The following is a 19,991-nucleotide window of genomic DNA, read 5'->3' as shown; positions in this document are numbered from 1 at the left end:
AAGAGTAGATAACTCACTTTTTGATAAGGAAACTGAGGCACCAAGAAGTGATTTCCCTAAGATCACACAGCAAACAAGTGGCAGAGCCAATATTAGATCCTGGGTCCTTTATATCTGAGCCCAGGAGCTTTCCATTAGACAGCACTGCTCTCTCTCACTCCAGAGTTTTAACCGCTCTTGATGGGAGGGAAGAGTAGGAAAGGAGAGCAAGAGGAAGAAGCGGAGAGACAGAGGGAAGGTTTCCTTGGGACTTTTTCGATATCTGATACCATTTGGCTCAGAGGGATTGACCGCTTGTCCCTGAGAAACTGTGCCAACTACTTAACCATGCCACTCTGCGCCCTGGGTCAAAATGCCTAGGCCTTGAGATCAGGGAAGCCAAATCTGCCCTGCTAATTGTAATAATTGCGGCATCTATAAAAGACTTACTTTCTGCCATGCATTGTCCTAAGTGTTGTGGTGAATACAAGATAATCAGGTTAGACATGGCCCCTGCCCCACATGGGGCTCACAGTCCAAGGGGGAGGGAGAACAGGAATTGGATCCCCATTTATTAGGTGAGGTAACTGAGGCAGGAGGCAGAGTTCTGATTAGAAACCAGTTCCTCTGCCTCCAGGCACTTGCTGGGCCGATATCGATCATGAGGGGCCGGGAGAGAGGGCCGGGCCTGAATATCCATTTCCCCTTCCGCTCCAGATCTCCTGGCCGTGCCTCCCGACCTCACCTCCGCAGCCGCCCTGTATCGTGGCCCCGTCTACGCCCTGCATGACGTCTCCGACAAAATCCCGATGACCAACTCGCCCATCCTGGACCCCCTGCCCAACCTGAAAATCAAAGTGTTCAACACCTCGGGCTCCGTCACCCCTCAGGACGAGTTGGCCGACTTCACAGCCAAGCTGTCTCCTCAGATGACCCAATCCTTGCTGGACGAGACCCTCAACCTGAAGAACCAGAGCCTCGCCCGCCAGACGGACCCCTCCTGCACCGCCTTTGGCTCCTTTAACTCCCTCGGAGGCCATCTTGTCATCCCCAACTCAGGTGAAACCCTAGGGTGAAATCGCCACAGTCATGTTGTGAAACTCAAGTCTTACCGGACTGTTCTCTATTCTGTAGGCTGAGAGATTTGACAGCAGATTTTCTTTCTAATAATAATAATAGTAGTATACGTTAAACACTTACTACCTGCCAGGCACTGTTCTAAGTGCTGGGGTAGATACAAGCTAATTGGGTTGGACACAGTCCCTGTCCCTCATAGGGCTCTCAGGCTTAATCTCCATTTGACAGATGAGGGAACTGAGGCACAGAGAAATAAAGTGAATTTCCCATGTCCTTCTGACTCCCAAGGCCCATGCTCTAGCCACTTGGCCACACTGCTAGCTCCCATCAGGAAGTGCTTTCTCATTCATGTTCCTTCAGGGACCTCAGTCCTCTCTCCCCTGACCTCAGGGACCTCACACCTCTCTCCCCTGAAACCTCTGGCAACCAGCTACAGAACCCAGGACTTCTTATCCAGAAAGACCCACACTTCAGAACAGGCTAATGGGAGGTGGAGTGGAAGTTTCTTGAGGGAAGGAAACATGCCTTCATTTCACTCACCTGTACTTCCCAAGCACCCAGCATAATGCACCACACCAAGTGGACACATCCTACCTGTGGCCTGGAATGCCCTCCCTCTTCACATCAGACAGATCCAATCACATTTATGGAGCATTTCCTGTGTGCACAGCACTGTACTAAACGCTTGGAAAGTACAATTCAGCAATAGAGAGAGACAATCCCTGCCCACACTGAGCTTTGCTCTCCCCCACAGCAAAGCCTTATTGAAGATACACACAGCTGACAAGTGGTGGAGCTGGAATTAGAAACCCACGACCTCTGACACCCAAGCCCATGCTCTTTCCACCAAGCCACGTGGCTTCTCTGAGGGCTTAGTCAGGGAAGGCCTTTTGGAGGAGGTGTGCCTTCAGTAAGGGTTTGAAGGTGGGAAGAGTAATTGTCTTTTGCATATGGGGAGGGGCAAGGGGTTGGCAAGTTACAACCAGGTTTAGCAATGATTTGGCGGGGTTTAGATTTTACCTGAGAATCAGCTGAGGAAAAGGTCTCAGGAAGATGGGAAAAGTGGAACCTGTAAGAGGGAGTCTATTGATTGAAAGTCTTTGATCAATAATAATCTGATGCAGTCAGTTGGAGGGGGTATAAATGGCTTCCTGGCAAAGACCTATCAACTCACAATTGAACTTCAGCAACTTTAGCCTACCAACGTAGAAGCTGGGAAGATAAAGCAGGTTTGAGGGACTTGTTTGTCAAAAGCCAGTCATTCAGTCATACTTAAGTGCTTACCATGTGCAGAGCACTGTATTTAAGGCTGGGGAGAGTATAATACAACACAATAACAAAATAACAGACAAATTGCCTGCCCACAACGAGCTCACAGTCCAGATGGGGAGACAGCCGTTAATGAAAATAAATAAAATAACAGATGTGTATTTAAGTGCTGTGGGGCTGGGAGGGGTGATTGTTGTCAGAGTGGCACCCAGGACTCCCCAAACAGAGACCATGACTTTGATCCACTGTTCTGGGTTTTACGGCCTATGGAGATGCCAAGTGGTCATTTGTTCTGGGTTCCGGCCTATGGAGATGCCAAGTGGTCAGTGCCTCAATTTGATCCACAAGGTCCACGGAACCTGACAGTGACCAGTCAGCTGGATCCTCTCTGAGATGCCTGGCTTTCATTACCTCCAGATTTCACCTGGAGGAAAGCTCTCTGGCTCGGGTTTGGAGAGGATTGATTTGGTGTTTTATTTGAATCAGAAATGCCAGTGAGGGTCCCCCAGTGAGGCTGCAGGGTGTTTTATGAGGAACGGTTTCTTGGTTTTCTTTACCTATACAAGGCAAACAACCATGAGCCTGTTTCTCAACCCTTGCAAAAGAATATAATCTGTTTAGTAGTGGGAGTAGTGGTAGAGAAGCAGCGTGGCTCAGTGGAAAGAGCACAGGCTTGGGAGCCAGAGGTCATGGGTTCTAATCCCGGCTTTGCCATTTATCAGCTGTGTGATTTGGGGCAAGTCACTTAACTTCTCTGTGTCTGTTACCTCATCTGGAAAATGGTGATTAAGACTGTGAACCCCGTGTGGGACAGCCTGATTACCTCATATATCCCCCCAGTGCTTAGAACAGTTCTTGGCACATAGTAAGCACTTAACAAATACCAAAATTATTTTATTATTATTTATTGAGTACCTAACAGTGCACTGTACTGTACTAAGCTCTTGGCAGGGAGGTACTTTTCCCACTCACTCAGAGCTTATACTCAAAAGTGGGAATTCTTCACCTCAAGTAATACAACTTAAAAAGCAGCATGCTCTACTCCCTAGAGCACAGATCTGGGAGTCAGAAGGATCCGGGTTCTAATCCCAGCTCCACCACCTGTCTACTGTTTGACCTTGGCCATTTCACTTCTGTGGGCCATAGTTATCTGTAAAATGGGGATTCAGGTACTGTGTCCAACCTGATTAGCTTAACTCTACTCCAGAATTTAGCACAGTGCCTGGCACATAGTAAGCACTTAATAAATACCATAAAAAAAAACTGTAGCCATAAGGCAGCAGGAAGCAGGAAAGCTGTATCTATGGTGAAGTGACCAGGTGTCTTTCTCTTCTGTTGGAACAGGAGTGAGCTTGTTGATCCCCGCTGGGGCGATACCACAAGGAAGAGTCTATGAGATGTATGTCACTGTCCACCGGAAGGAGAACATGAGGTAAATGCTCCACTTGCAGGCACTGGTTATGAGAGATGAAGTTGAAAACACCAGCAGTTGTCTGGGTGTTTAAAGCCCAAATGGCTTGTGGCCTGCCCTAGTGTCTTTCAGATGGAGGCAAGCCTGTCTACAAATTGTATTTCATTGATGGTATTTACTAAGCACTTACTGTGTTCAGAGTACTGTACTAAACACTTGGAAGAGTACAATTCAACAGAGTTGGTAGACACATTCCCTGCCCACAAGGAGGTCGCAGTCTAGAGAGGGAGACACACGTTAATATAAATAAATAAATCATGGATAATAATAATAATAATGGCATTTATTAAGCGCTTACTATGTGCAAAGCACTGTTCTAAGCGCTGGGGAGGTTACAAGGTGATCAGGTTGTCCCACGGGGGGCTCACAGTCTTAATCCCCATTTTACAGATGAGGGAACTGAGGCACAGAGAAGTGAAGTGACTTGCCCAAAGTCACACAGCTAATAGGCAGAGCTGGGATTTGAACCCACGACCTTCTGACTCCAAAGCCCGTGCTTTTTCCACTGAGCCACGCTGCTTCTCTGTGCATTGTTGGGGCTGGGGCTGGGGTGAATAAAGGATATTAGTCTAAGTGCAGGGGTAACACAGAAGGGAATGGGAGAAGAGGAAGTGAGGGCTTAGTTGGGGAAGGCCTCTTGGAGAAGTTGTACTTTAAATATGAGTTTGAAGGTGGGGAGAGCGATGGTCTGCCAGATAAGAAGGGGAAGGGCATTCAAGCCCAAGGTTTGAATCATCTGTACCTGTGTGCTCTATTTTGACCATTTGGGTTGGAAATATTTTTTATGCTTGTCTGTCCCATTAGAATGTAAGCTCCTTGTGGACTGAGAATGGGTCACCTTTGTGATTCTGTATTTCCCAAGTGCCTATAACAATTGAGTGTTCAATAAACACCACTATTTCTAATATTATAAGTAGTGGGTAGCAGTATTGGCAAGTGGAAAGAGCACAGGCCTAAGAGTCAGGGGACTTGGGGTCTAATCTCAGTTTTGCGAGTTGCTTGCCGCCTGAGTTGGGCAAATCGATTTATTCGCTATGCCTCAGTTTCCTCGTCTGTAAAATGGGGATTATACGCCTGCTTTCGCTCCTATATAGACTGTACCTACATCGATGAAGTTGGGACTTCTTTTTTCCCCACAACTCAACATTAGAAAAGAAATTATGTGTGCCGTTTGAAGTCACAATCTTTAAGGTGGATAGAAAGGTGCCATCTGTTTCTGCGTTGAGATGCCGTTTCTCACTATTAGATTGGAACAGAGCTTTGATGTCTGTGGTCTCTCTGGTAATCACCCCCTATCTAACCCAAGGGCTCTACCTCCATCCTGGATTTTTGACTAGGGTTGGAGGGTCATTGACGCCTTAAAGGGGCTTCTGGCTTTATTATGGAGTTCTTGAATGAATAACTCAACTACTGTACATAAAACCGGCTCCAAGGAAGCCGTATATTGCGAATCAATGAGGGAAGGGTTAAAAGTTAATCGCCATCTAATAGCTTGCAGACTTAGGGGAAGAAATAGTTGATGTCTTTTAAATATTTCTAATTAGTCTTGTGTTCTTTCCACTGAAAGTGGCAGTTGGCAATATTATTGCTTAATGAGTCTTAGCAGTGGGGTTTCTCCCTGGAAGCAGACAATTCATTTCTCTCCTACTGCCCCCTAGTCCCCTTAATTTTAGGCAACAGTGAGAATGAGGCAGTGCGGTGCCTACCCCCAGCATTCCATCTGTTCCCGGGAATTTTCTTAAGGATCCAAATCCACCGGGATTCTGGAGTTAGAGTTCTCTGTCCACCACGAGGAGTCTTCCTGAGGAAAGTGCCCTGTTCTCCACTTATTTCCATTCTCCGGGCCTCACTTTAGTCAGGCCATCCTATTTATTGAGCGCCTACTGTGTGCAGACCGCTGTACTAAGTGCTTGGGAGAAAACACCACAACACAACACGTTCCCTGCTCATTAAGACATTCGTCCTCGGGGTGACTCCTTCAAAAAGCAAGTATTAAAAGAATCGAGGACTCACGAGACCCTTTTTGATGGGTTAATTTCTGCCTCATTCATCCAATCATATTTATTGAGTGCTTACTGTGTGCAAAGCGCTGTAGCGCTGTACTAAGCGCTTGGGAGAGTACAATATAACCATAAACAGACACATTCCCTGTCCACAGTGGGTTTTACCTCTCAAAAACTCTAAGTGGCTGGGGAAGTACAGTACCCCAAATCCTATTAGCTTCCTCTCTTAGGTCCTGCAATTCTCTGACTCACAAGATCCTTCAGCTCAGTGCCTGAAGAATTATTCATTCATTCAATCGTATTTATTGGACGCTTAATAAAAATAATAATAATAATGGTATTTATTAAGTGCTTACTATGTGCAAAGCACCGTTCTAAGCACTGGGGAGGTTACAAGCTGATCAGTTTGTCCCACATGGGGCTTACAGTCTTAATCCCCATTTTCCAGATGAGGTAACTGAGGCACAGAGAAGTTAAGTGACTTGCCCAAAGTCACACAGCTGACAATTGGCAGAGCTGGGATTTGAACCCATGACCTCTGACTCCAAAGCCTGTGCTTTTTCCACTGAGCCACGCTGCTTCTGTGTGCTTAATGTGTGCCGAACACTGCACTAAGCACTTAGGAAGTACAATTCAGCAATAAAGAGAGAGAATCCCTGTCCACACCGACCTTAAAGTCTAATAGCGGGGAGATAGGCATCAACACAAGTAAACAGGCATCAATATAAATAAATAGAAATTACAGGTATATAGACATCAAAACAAGTAAACAGACAACAATATAAATAAATAGAATTATAGATAATACATAAGTACAGTGGGGTGGGTGGGAAGAGCAAAGGGAGCGAGTAGAGGTGACGCAGAAGGGAGGGGGAGCTGAGGAAAAGGGGGGGCTTAGTCTGGGATCAGTCAATCAATCAATCAATCAGTACATATCCTGAATGTAGACAGTAAACTTGTGTAGGGGGGGGATTGTGTCCATTATATTGTATTATACTCTTCAGTAATAATAATAATGATGGCATTTCTAGACTGTGAGCCACTGTTGGGTAGGGACCATCTCTATATGTTCCCAACTTGTACTTCCCAAGCGCTTAGTACAGTGCTCTGCACACAGTAAGCACTCAATAAATACAATTGGTTGATTGATTGATTAAAAGTGTTTGCTGTATGCCAAGCACTGTTCTAACCGCTGGGGTAGATACAAAGTAATCAGGTTGTCCCACGTGGGACTCACAGTCTTAATCCCCGTTTTACAGATAAGGTAACTGAGGCACAGAGAAGTGATGTGACTTGCCCAAGGTCACACAGCAGACAACTGGCAGAGCCAGGATTAGAGCTCATGACCTTCTGATTCCCAGGCCTGTGCTCTGTCCATTATACGACGCTGCTTCTGTACAGCTTGGACAGAGCTAGAGGAAGTCTCCGGAAACGTGAAAGGCCGAGGAATCGCCCTCTGGAATTCTCCTCTGGTTGGCTAACCTCTTCCCGCCGTCTCCTCCCTCCCAGGCCTCCCGTGGAAGACAGCCAAACGCTTTTGACTCCGGTGGTGAGCTGCGGCCCTCCGGGCGCCCTGCTGACCCGGCCGCTCATCCTGACCATGCACCACTGTGCGGAGCCCAACCCCGACGACTGGAAAATTCAGCTCAAGAAGCAGACGCCGCAGGGGCCGTGGGAGGTGAGTGCCCTGGCACATCCACGGCGGCCACATGGGGCTACCAGAGTGCTGGGGTCGGGGTGCGGGGGTGGTCCCGGGAAGCCCGGAGGGGTGGGTGACCTTGGACAAGTCACCTAGCCTTCCCCAACGAGGCCCTCATTTCCTCTTCTCCCACGTCCTTCTGGGTCACCCTGGCAGTTGGATTTGCAACCTTGATTCACCTCTCCTTCACTTATCAATCAATCAGTTGTATTGAGCGCTTACTGTGTGCAGAGCACTGTACTAAGCGCTTGGGAAGTACAAGTTGGCAACATATAGAGACGGTCCCTACCCAACAGTGGGCTCACAGTCTAGGATATGTACATATCCATAATTTATTCATATTAATCAATCAATCGTATTTATTGAGCGCTTACTGTGTGCAGAGCACTGTACTAAGCGTTTGGGAAGTACAAGTTGGCAACATATAGAGACGGTCCCTACCCAACAGTGGGCTCACAGTCTAGGATATGTACCTATCCATAATTTAGTCATATTAATCAATCAATCAATCGTATTTATTGAGCGCTTACTGTGTGCAGAGCACTGTACTAAGCGCTAAGGAAGTACAAGTTGGCAACATATAGAGACGGTCCCTACCCAACAGTGGGCTCACAGTCTAGGATATGTACATATCCATAATTTATTCATATCAATGTCTGTCTCCCCTCTAGTCTGTAAGCTCACTGTTAGCAGGGAACTTGTCTACCTGCCTGAGAAGCAGTGTGGCTCAATGGAAAGAGCCCGGGCTTGGGAGTCAGAGGTCATGAGTTCAAATCCCAGCTCCACCAATTGTCAGCTGTGTGACTTTGGTCAAGTTGCTTTACTTCTCTGTGCCTCAGTTATCTCATCTGTAAAATGGGGATGAAGACTGTGAGCCCCACGAGGGACAATCTGATCACCTTGTATCCTCTCTAGCACTTAGAACAGTGCTTTGCACATAGTAAGTGCTTAACAAATGTCATGATTATAATTTTTTAGAAGCAGCATGGTGCAGTGGAAAAGCACAGTCTTGGGAGTCAGAGGTCATGGGTTCAAGTTCCGTCTCCACCAGTTGTCATCTATGTGACTTTGGGCAAATCACTTCACTTCTCTGTGCCTCAGTTACCTCATCTGGAAAATGGGGATTAAGACTGTGAGCCTCCCGTGGAACAACCTGATCACCTTGTAACCTCCCCAGCGCTTGGAACAGTGCTTTGTACATAGTAAGCGCTTAATAAATGCCATTCTCATTATTATATTATTATTACCAGCTCTGGTATATTGTATCCTCTCAAGTGCTTAATACAGTGCTCTGGACACAATAAGCCCTCAATAAATACCAGTGATAGCTTTGCTATGCATAAGTTTCCTCATCTGTAAAATTGGAATTATATACCACTTCTCCCGTTCCGTTAGAGGGTATACTCCATGAGGAACAGGGAGTTCAATAAATACCCCTGATTGAACATTACTAATAGTGCAGGCCCTCTTTCCTCTGCCACTGTCTCCATCGTGAATTCTATAGGAGATGGTACAATTAATTAACCCACTAATTACACCACGACTTTTCATTTACAACCTAAGGGCTAATCAATTATGGATGAAAATGCCATTTTTACTATTTAAGCTTTTAAAATAGAAGACTCAAACCCGTAGTACATGCCCCATCATTTAAAAGGAAGCCACCATAGTGAAAATGACTTCTTGGATGTTATCTTGGCAAAATGCTTTTACAGGGAACGATTATTAAAAACCCTGCAGAGGTTACGGGAATGGTGAGCAGCTGCTAAAGGCTACGTTCATGATTTGAGTTGAAATATTCAGGAGACTAATTCTAGCATTTTCCTCCTTCCCCAGTGATTGTGGTGCCTTAGGGAAGGCAGTTCTTGAGGTGGGAAACCCAGAGCACCTTGAGTTTAGCATTAACCCAGATCTGAAAATGTGAAACAAGGATTAGCTACTCCGGTAATCTCTGAGCATCGTGGGAAAATACTGAGGAATTAGTAAGGATCTGGTCCCAGCTCTGTCATCGGCCTGCTGTGTGACCTTGGGCAAGGCGCCTAACCTCTCTGTGCTCAAAGCTACAGAACAGCAGCTCCCAGACCAGGTCAATTGACAGAATCTCGGGGCTCAGATGAGGGTCCGCGTTGTCTGGAATTTGGGGGTGCATCTTCTCAAACACCGACTCCAGGAGATGGCGAGGTCAGGATGGTGACTCTCTCAGTGACTCACTGTCCTCGTTGCATCAAACACACTTCCCGCAGCCTGTCAGTCAGTCAGCGGTATTTACTGAGTGCTTACCGTGTGCAGAGCACTGTACTGAATGCTAGGGAGAGGACAGCATAACAATATTACATTCCCTGCCCACAATGAGCTTACAGCCTAGAGCTGACAGCAATCGATGGAATTTATTGAGCACTTACTAGATGTGGAGCACTGTACAAAGCACTTGGGAAAGTACAGTGCAAGAGAGTTAGTAGATCCGCTCCCTGCCTTCAAGGAGCTTACAGGCCACTTGGTGGAAACCCCCATCCCGGCTGCAGGATCTGTGCTGGGAGAGACGGAGGGGGATTCAACTGGAAGGGCACGGGAGGCTCTGTGCCACTTGGTCCCTTCTCCCAGCATGAAGCACTCCCTCTCCATAACCCTGATAATAATAATAATTACGATATTAAGCGCTTACTATGTGCCAAGCACTGTTCTAAGTGCTGAAGTAGATACAAGGTAATCAATTTGTCCCATGAGGGGCTCACAGTCTTAATCCCCATTTTACAGACGAGGCAACTGAGGTACAGAGAAGTTAACTGGCTTGCCCAAGGTCACACAGCAGACAAGTGGCAGAGCTGGGATTAGAACCTTCCTCCTCTGACTCTAAAGCCCAGGCTCTTTCCACTAAGCCACACTACCTCAGCCCTAGCTTTTTCCCAATCCTCCTTTCCTTTTAGGCTAGGGAAAACCAGGGTCGATCCCAAGGGTTTGGAAGTTCCCCATTCTTCTAATAATATTTGTTTCTCCTAAATTCCTCCAATTTGCCAAGCACTGTGCTGAGTGCTTGGGTAGGTACAATGTAACCAGATTAAAAGTATTGATTGATTGAAAATATGGACAAGGTAGGGAGAGAGAGGGACTGAACTGGAGAAGATGTCTCCTTCCCTCTCTCTCTCTTTCTCTCTCCCCCTGCCCCAACCCCAATGCCCCCTTAAACTCGGAACCCCATGTGGGATAGGGACTCTGTCTGATATAATTTGTAATTTGCACTCCTCAGAGCTTAGTACAGTGCTTGACACAGATTAAACAATTAGCAAATACCATTATTATTATTGATTTAGCCCCTACAATATGCAAAACACTGTATAAGTGTTTGGAAGAGTATAGTGGAATTAATAGAATCCCTAGCCTCAAGAAGTTTACACTCCTTATGGGTTTTTAGGGGAGCTGGGGTTGTTCCAGAACTTTGGTCCCCCAAAATTAATCCTCCTCTTATCTTTGAGGCAATACACAAAATCAAGCCAGGAGTGGGTTTCTTTTATTTGTTGATGGTTGGAGGTATTACAGGGATCTTTCCTTCTGAGCCAAAGAGACAAATGTCAAGACAAAACATCCAAACTCATAATCAATGGCATTTGAGTGATTACTTTTTGTGTTAAGCACTGTGCTATGTGTTTGGGAGAATACAATACAGCAGAGTTAGTAAACATGTTCCCTGCCCACAAGGAGCTTTAATAATAATGATGATGGTATTCCTTAAGCGCTTACTATGTGCAAAGCACTGTTCTAAGCTCTGGGGGGTGGATACAAAGTCATCAGGTTGCCCCATGTGGGGCTCACTGTCTTCATCCCCATTTTCCAGATGAGGGAACTGAGGCCCAGAGAAGTTAGCGGTTTGCCCAAAGTCACACAGCTGACAAGTGGTGGAGCCAGAATTAGAACCCATGACCATAGCTTTCAGTCTAGAGGGGGCGCTTATCCCTTTAGTCGTGGTCTCTATTAAGCACCTGTGAGGGGCAATACACTGTACTAAGCACTTGGGAAAGCCCGACAGAGCATGTCCCACTGGAGACAGAGCCCCCAAGGATACCAGGAAGTGTGAGTTGGAGGGAGTTTGTCCTGTCAGAAAATAATAATAATGATGGTATTTGTTGAGCGCTTACTATGTGCCAAGCACTGTTCTAAAAGGCCTGGCCAGTCAGGAGAAAGGGGCTATCCAGCCCTGGGCCAAAGGGGAGCCTAAAAGATAGTACAATGTCCTCTGCTGGGAGTCAGGGATGGGGCGGAATGACTACTAGCAGGCATGGGCCTAGTGGAAAGAGCATGGAATGAGGCCTAGGGAGACCTGGGTTCGAATTCCGCACTGCCACTGGCCTGCGGTGTGGCCTTGGTCAAGGCCATTAACCTCTCTGGACCTCCGTAAAATGGGAATAATAATAATAATGATGGCATTTATTAAGCGCTTACTATGTGCAAAGCACTATTCTAAGCGCTGGGGAGGTTACAAGGTGTTCGGGTAGTCCCACGGGGGGCTCACAGTCTTCATCCCCATTTTACAGATGAGGTAACTGAGGCCCAGAGAAGTGACTTGCCCAAAGTCACACAGCTGACAATTGGCGGAGCCGGGATTTGAACCCATGACCTCTTGACTCCAAAGCCCTTGCTCTTTCCATTGAGCCACACTGCTTCTCGCAGGAATAAGATGCCTGCTCTTCCGCCTCTCGGGCGGCCAGCCTTGTGTGCGATGGGGACTGTGTCCCTCTGATCATCTAGTACAAACACCAGTGTGGAACACAGTGCTTGGCCCATAAAAAGCACCTGTGAAAGTGCAGCCTAGTGGAAAGAGCATGGACTTGGGTTCTAATTCTGACTCTACCACTTGCTTGCTGTGTGACCTTGGACGAGCCATTTAACCTCTCTGTACCTCAGTTTCCTCGATTGTAAAATGGGGATTGACCTACTTAGTGAGCCCCATGTTGGGCGGGGATTGTGGTCCAACCTGATTAGCTTGAATTTACCCCAGTGCTTAGAACAGTGCTTGCCATCATAGCAAGCACTTAAAAAACATCAGAATAATAACAGTGTGGCCTGGTGGATAGAGCATGAGCTTGGGAGCCTTCCCCCTCCTCCAAGAGGCCTTCCCAGACTGAGCCCCTTCCTTCCTCTCCCCCTCGTCCCCTTCTCCATCCCCCCATCTTACCTCCTTCTCTTCCCCACAGCACCTGTATATATGTATATATGTTTGTACATATTTATTACTCTATTTATTTATTTTACTTGTTCATATCTATTCTATTTATTTTATTTTGTTAGTATGTTTGGTTTTGTTCTCTGTCTCCCCCTTTTAAACTGTGCACCCACTGCTGGGTAGGGACTGTCTCTATATGTTGCCAACTTGTACTTCCCAAGCGCTTAGTACAGTGCTCTGCACACAGTAAGCGCTCAATAAATACGATTGATTGATTGGGAATCAGAAGGATCTGGTTTCCAATGCTGACTCTGCCACTTATCTGCTGTGTGAACTTGGGCAAGTCACTTCACTTCTCTGTGCCTCAGTTACCTCATCTGCCAAATGGGGAATAAGACTATGAGCTTCACGAGGGACGTGGGCTGTTTGTAACTGGATTAGCTTGTATCCACCCCAGTACCTACAGCAGTGCCTGGCACCCAGTAAGTGCTTAATAAATTCCATCCATTAAAAAAGCAATAAAAATAACAATCACGGAGCATGTCTACCAACACCGTTAGGTTGTACTCCCCCTCTAGACTGTGAGTTTGGGGTGGGTAGGGAATGTGTCTGTTTATTGTTCTATTGTGCTCTCCCGAGCGCATCGTACACAATAAGGGCTCGGTAAATATGAATGAATGGAGTGCTCCGCACACGGTAAGCGCTCACTGAATCCGATTGATGGATCGGCGGGACAGCTGTGGCGGGCGGTGACGGTGTCCTCTGTCCCCCAGGACGTGGTGGTAGTGGGCGAGGAGAACTTCACCACGCCGTGCTACGTCCAGCTGGACGCGGAGGGCTGCCACATCCTCACCGAGACGCTGGGCACCTACGCTCTGCTGGGACAGCCCACCACCAAGGCGGCCGCCAAGAGGCTCACGCTGGCCCTCTTCGGCCCGCTCGTCTGCTCGGCTCTCGACTACAGCATCCGCGTCTACTGCTTGGACGACACCCGGGACGCCCTGAAGGTAACCCCCTTGACCTGGGGACCTCCCGGTAGGAAGAACCCGGGCTTGGGTTCCGATCCTGGTTCCACCGCTTATGTTACTTGTTAAGTGCTTACTTAAGTAAGTGCTTACTTACTGGGGTAGATCAAGTTAATTGGGTTGGACACAGTCCCTGTCGGACATGGGGCTCGCAGTCTTAATCCCCATTTTACAGATGAGAGAACTGAGACCCAGTGACGTTAACCAGGTCACGCAGCAGATACGTGGCGGAGCCGGAACTAGAACCCAGGTCCATCTGCTCTATCCGTTATGCCATACTGCTTCTCTTGCCCGCTATGTAACCCCAGGGGAGTCACTTGACTCCTCTGTGCCTCGGTTTCCTGAGCTGTAAAATGGGGATTCGATAACTCTTCCCTTCCTTCTTAGCCTATGATCTCTATGTGGAGATCTTGTATCTACTCCAGCGCTTCATGCAGGGCTTGGCACGTGGCGGGCATTTAACTAGTAGTACAATTATTATTCTTAATTGATTTTTATAAGTAACATCTTATAATCGATTCGATGATAGTTCTAATCTGGGGCGATGGCCGGGTGGGTGGAAGCATGTTCTTATGGGGAGGTTGGGGGGGGCGTCGAAGCTTATTTGCAGCCCAAACCCCGACCCCCCTCCCTTCCTCCAGAGCCGGATAAAGATTCCCCAACTGGGCTAGGTTAGTTGTGCTTCCTGTCCCTCCCTTTCCATGCCCATATCTTGGGCAGAGAGAATCACCGAGCCCAATGGGAGCTCAAGTCAAAACCATGACTTGACTAGCGGTAGTATTGCTATTTGTAGTAGTAGTAGGAGGAGTTTTAGTGGTATTATAGCAGTAGTAGAAATTGTAGGAATAGGAGCAGCAGTAAGAGTATTAGTAGTTGTAGAAATAGTAGTAGAAGCAGAAGGTAATACAGGTAGTAGTTGTAGCAGTAGTAATAGTAGTGTCAGTAGTACACTAATAGTACACAGTAGTACAGTAGTGTCACAGAAGCAGTGTGGCTCAGTGGAAAGAGCCCGGGCTTTGGAGTCAGAGGTCATGGGCTCAAATCCCGGCTCCGCCACTTGTCAGCTGTGTGACTTTGGGCAAGTCGCTTCACTTCTCTGGGCCTCAGTGACCTCATCTGTTAAATGGGGACTGTGAGCCCCCCCGTGGGGCAACCTGATCACCTTGTAACCTCCCCAGCTCTTAGAACAGTGCTTTGCACATAGTAAGTGCTTAATAAATGCCATCATTATTATCATTATTATTATTATTATTGAGAGCAGGTTGAGTTCTTCCCTGTCCTCCTTGCTTTTGTGCGGCCTGCTCACTCCGCTGTTCTGGTAGCATGCCGCTGACCGCTTCGACCCTGACCGGCACAAGGGCTCTGGGATTTTTGCATTATTAAAAGGCCATAAGGTGCAGGAGAGCCTCGTTCTTTATTCATGTATTTTTAATGCTAAGTGTCAGCTCCCCAGAGTTAGCGAATCTATAAACGTCTCCTTGTAAATAGTTTGATCCCTGACAAGAGAAGCCCTTTGGTGATTTTCTTTTTCCCTGCTTACTCTGGCATAACCTCTTCACAATGGGGATTCTTCCCGATTGGCAATTTGCCCTTGTTCTCTCCCTCCCCCCACCCCAACGTTAAGATCAAATACTCAGGAGTTGGACTTGCCATGATCTGATAGGTGTCTCTGTCTGTGTAGATAGGCAGGCGGGCCTTTTGGAAAATAATTCTGAACTCCTTATCATAGTCTTGATAGCCCTCAATACCTTGCCCCCTTCCTACTTTACTGACTTTTCAAGTGGTGGCTTCACTATGGGGCTTAGGATGGCGTGAGTATCAAGTAATAATAATAATAATGATGGCATTTGTTAAGTGCTTACCATGTGCAAAGCACTGTTCTAAGTGCTGGGGGGATACAAGGTGATCAGGTTGTCCCACGTAGGGCTCACAGTCTTAATCCCCATTTTATGGATGAGGGAACTGAGGCCCAGAGAAGTGAAGTGACTTGCCCAAAGTCACACAGCTGACAATTGGCGGAGCCGGGATTTGAGCCCATGACCTCTGACTCCAAAGCCTGGGCTCTTTCCACTGAGCCACGCTGCTTCTGTAAGACAAAGTGCTCATGTGCTCAAAGAATACAGATCCAAGGGCATAGGTGACACAGAAGGGGAGAGCGGAGTAGGAGAAATGAGAGCTTAGGGAAGGCCTCTTGGAGGAGATGAGATTTAAATAAGGCTTTGAAGGTGGGGACAGGGATTGTCTGTCAGATATGAAGAGGGAGGGGGTTCCAGGCCAGAGGGAGGATTTGGGGGAGGGGTCGGCAAGGGGGTAGATGAGATGGAGGTATAGTGAGTAGGTCGGCGTTGGAAGAGTTAAGTGTGTGGGCTGGGTTGTAGTAAGAAATCTGCAAGGGGAGGTAAGAGGGAGACTGCTGGATTTCATTAAAGCCAATGTTAAGGAATTTCTCTTTCCTGTGGAAGTGGATGGACAACGACTGGAGGTTCTTGAGGAGTGGGGAGACGAGGACTGAACGGCTTTTGGCATCCAGTACAGGACTCTGCAGAAAGCAGGGCATGCAGGGAAGCAGTATGGCTTAGTGGAAGGAGCACGAGGCTAGGAGTCAGAGGACTTGGGTTCTAATCCCGGCCCCACCGCTTGCCTGATGTGTGACCTTGGGCAAGTAACCTAAATTACCTCTACCTTGCCTTCCTCATCTGTACAATGGGGATTCAATTCCTGTTATCTCTCCTACTTAGATGGGTAGCTCCTTGTGGGGCTAGGCCCAATATGATTATCTTGCACCAGTGTTTAATCAGTCAATCGTATTTATTGAGTGCTTTCACTGTGCAGAGCACTGTTCTAAGTGCTTGGGCGAGTACAATCCCTCCCTAAGCCCTTCTTTTCTTCTTCTCCCACTCCCTTCTGCGTCACCCTGACCTGCTCACTTTATTCATCTCCCCCCTCCCAGCCCTTCAGCACTTATGTACATACCTGCCATTTATTTATTTATATTAATGTCTGTCTCCCCCTCTATACTAGAGAAGCAGCGTGGCTCAGTGGAAAGAGCACGGGCTTTGGAGTCAGAGGTCATGGGTTCAAATTCCGCCTCCAGCAATTGTCAGCTGTGTGACTTTGGGCAAGTCACTTAACTTCTCTGTGCCTCAGTTACCTCATCTGTAAAATAGGGATTAAGACTCTGGGCCACCCGTGGGACAACCTTATCACCTTGTAACCTCCCCAGCACTTAGAACAGTGCTTTGCACATAGTAAGCGCTTAATAAATGCCGTTATTATTATTATTACTAATAGCTTGTTGTGGGAAGGGAATATGTCCATTTCTTAGTATAGTGTTATCTACCAAGCCCTTAGTACTTACCACACAGTAAGCACTCAGTAAACACAATTGAATGAATACAGTGCATGGTATAGAGTAAAAGCTTAATAGTAATAATAGTAACTATTGTTATTATTCAGAACAGGGGTCTACACACTGCAGGGGGCCCAGCTGGTGTTGATTGTATCAGGCTTCGCCCAGATTGATGTAGGCCAACCCTCCCTGCAAGGGTGAAAGCTGTTCGTTACCCCCTGCAGACAATCTGTTTTTTCTCCAAGTGATGTTCCAAGTCATGCCTCCTGGACCAAAGGGGCTCCGTGTCCCGTCTGGGCATCGTGTGTGGCCAGAATGCCTCTCCTCGGGGCTGGAGTGGGGCCTACTGGGGCTGTAGGGGAGGCAGGCTGGGCCGGGCCCAGTGGGGTCTGAGCCCATGGAGCCACCCAGCCTGCAGGGAGGAGGCCAGGCGGCCCCGCTGGGCCAGAGCTGCAGCTGATGAGGCTCTCGGCAGGGGAGACCAAAGGCCTGGATGGAGAAGGGGAGGTGGCTAGACCCGAAAGCCCACGGGAGGGGCCACCAATGGTGCCTTCTCCCGCTGGCCCCTTTCCAGTGGGCAGGGGCAGCTGGCCCGAGGCTGGGACTCCAGGCAAGAGCACGTCCCGCAGTACCGGAGGCTGGTGGCCGGAGGAGGACCAGAGCGAGGCCGGGTTGGGCGGCCCGACCCCAGCAACCAGGTTTCGAAGCCAAGGAATGGCCAGTCCTTCCCTGTCGGGAGCTCCTTTTCAGTCAATCATATGTAATGAGCACTTACTATGTGCAGAGCACTGTTCTAAGTGCTTGAGCGAGGACAATATGACAGTAAACTGACACACTCCCTGCCCATAATGAACTTACAGTCTAGAGGGGGAGAGAGACATTAATATACATAAATAAATTACCAATTTGTACGAGAGTGCTGCGGGGTTGGGTGTGGGGATGAATAAAGGGAACAAGTCAGGATGACGCAGAAGGTAGTGGGAGAATTGGAAAGGAGGGATTAGTCAGGGAAGGCTTCTGGGAGGAGATGTGCCTCAATAAGGTTTTGAAGGGAGAGAGAGTAATTATCTGTTGGATTTGAGGAGGGGGAGTGTTCCAGGCCTGAGGCAGGACGTCTACTCTGGGACTCTCAGATGCCAGCTCCCTGACTCTCCTTGCTGAAGCAGAGGTAGGCCAGAAGAGCGAAGGAGAGATTGTTCTCAGTTCCGACAGCATTAGCCCAGCTAGAAGAGACTGGCTTCCCAAACCCACAGGCCTGTGCCTCTGTTCCTCCTTCAGGGGGTGCGGCTGAATGCTGAGGAGCTCGGGAGAATGGAGGCAGCCCAGGAGGCCTTCCTCAGTCGGCCACGCGGCCGGCCGGAAGGAAGGCCTCGCTCCAGTTCTGAAAAGTGGGGGCCCAGGCTCCCAGGGGCGGCAGTGGAAAAGGGGAAGAAAAATCCTTTCCCCGATAAAGTGCCATCTCTCCTCCTCCTCCCACTGCCTTGGGGAGCAAAGTCACGGCGAGGGAAAGACAGCAGCTGGCACAGAGCCCAAGGCCCTGCTTCCTGCCAGCCAGGACCTCGAGCCTGCCAGCTCGGAGATGGGGCCAAAGCTTCCCGCCACGGGGGGGTCCGTCTGTCAGGTCGGGCGACGAGCCCGTGACCAGCTGGCCGACGCCCTGCCATCTCCGTCAGCTAGGCCTCCCGTGGCCGAGAGGCTCGGCCCCTTGGCAACACCGACTCCCTGGGCAACGGAGATGAAGGGCAATGTGGAGAACTGAGATCCACGGATGCCTTTCGGACTCCTTTTCGGCCTAGAGTTACCATCGTCTTGCCCGCCTAGGCCTGGCGAGCCAGTCCCTTTCCACCATCCAGGGGGTGATATCACGAGGAAGTGGACAAAAGACAGGTCCAGTCATATTTACTGAGCACTTACTGACTGCAAAGGACTGTATTAAACGCTCAAGAGAGGACAAGATAATAATATAACAGATATATTCCCTGCCCAAGACAAACTGACAGTCTAGATGACTGTACAGAGAGGTACAGGACATGTCCTAGTGGATAGAGCAAGGCTTGGGAATCAGAGGACCTGGGTTATAATCCCAGCTCTGCCACATGCCTGTTCTTGTGAACTTGGGCAAGTCACTTAACTCCTCCGTGCCTCAGTTACTTTATCTGTAAAACGGGGATTCGGTAGCAACTCTCCCTCCTACTTAGGCTGTGAATCCGATCAGGGATTGTGTCTGACCTAATTACCTTGAATCTATGGAAGCGCTTCATACAGTGCTTGGTGCAGAGTGAGTGCCTAACAAATACCACAATTATTGCTGGAGGAGGAGGAGGTAGGGGAATCATCCAACCCCACCTCATTGGGCTGGTCTCAGAACACAGAACAATCCATCCATCCCATTTCTCCCCAGCTCCCAGCCAGGAAGCTAATTCATTTAATTATACTTTCATTCAGTAGTATTTATTGAGCCCCTCTTGTTTACAGAGCAACTTACTGGGCACTTGGGAGCATTCAGTCATTTAATAATGATAGTAGTTAAATGCTTACTATGTGCCAAACACTGGAGAAGATACAAATTAATCAAATTGGATACAGTCTTTTCTGCTGTAACCTGGTAATTGTGTTCTTAGAGCAATTGTGTTCTGTAAGTTCCTTTAGGACAGAGATGTGGCCTTCTAACTCCTTTGTGCTCTCCTGATTGTTCAGAACAGTACTTTGCACGTAACAGGGAAGTTGGTTGGTTGCTGGATTTTTTGAAGACGCCACCATGACTGGTATTTTTCTCTCTAAATTCCTAGTGTTACTCTGCCCACCACTATAAGAATACTGTGTTCCTTTGCCACTCACTTTTACTGTATTGAGCACTGAAAAGTGGGCATTAAAGTGAGACAGAGGCATTATGCCATGCTGATGTAATGTGATGATTATGGTATTTAAGGGCTTACTATGTGTCAAGCCATGTTTTAAGCACTG

General features: G+C 48.0%; 1 protein-coding gene across 2 annotated transcripts in view; it reads left to right on the top strand.

The window, feature by feature from the left end:
* Window positions 1–19,991, top strand: part of UNC5C (unc-5 netrin receptor C) — a 253,758-nt gene that overhangs the window by 223,084 nt on the left and 10,683 nt on the right. For both annotated transcript variants that reach the window (XM_038769302.1, XM_038769301.1), the window contains 4 exons: window positions 697–1,038; window positions 3,670–3,757; window positions 7,309–7,477; window positions 13,427–13,660. In XM_038769302.1, coding sequence (XP_038625230.1) covers window positions 697–1,038; window positions 3,670–3,757; window positions 7,309–7,477; window positions 13,427–13,660 — 833 coding nt within the window. The remainder of the gene's footprint in view (window positions 1–696; window positions 1,039–3,669; window positions 3,758–7,308; window positions 7,478–13,426; window positions 13,661–19,991) is intronic.

Source organism: Tachyglossus aculeatus, chromosome X5 (assembly GCF_015852505.1).
Source record: "Tachyglossus aculeatus isolate mTacAcu1 chromosome X5, mTacAcu1.pri, whole genome shotgun sequence".
Classification (NCBI taxonomy): domain Eukaryota; kingdom Metazoa; phylum Chordata; class Mammalia; order Monotremata; family Tachyglossidae; genus Tachyglossus; species Tachyglossus aculeatus.
The sequence above is the reverse complement of the archived record's forward strand: the minus strand, read 5'-3'. Positions and strand labels throughout refer to the sequence as shown.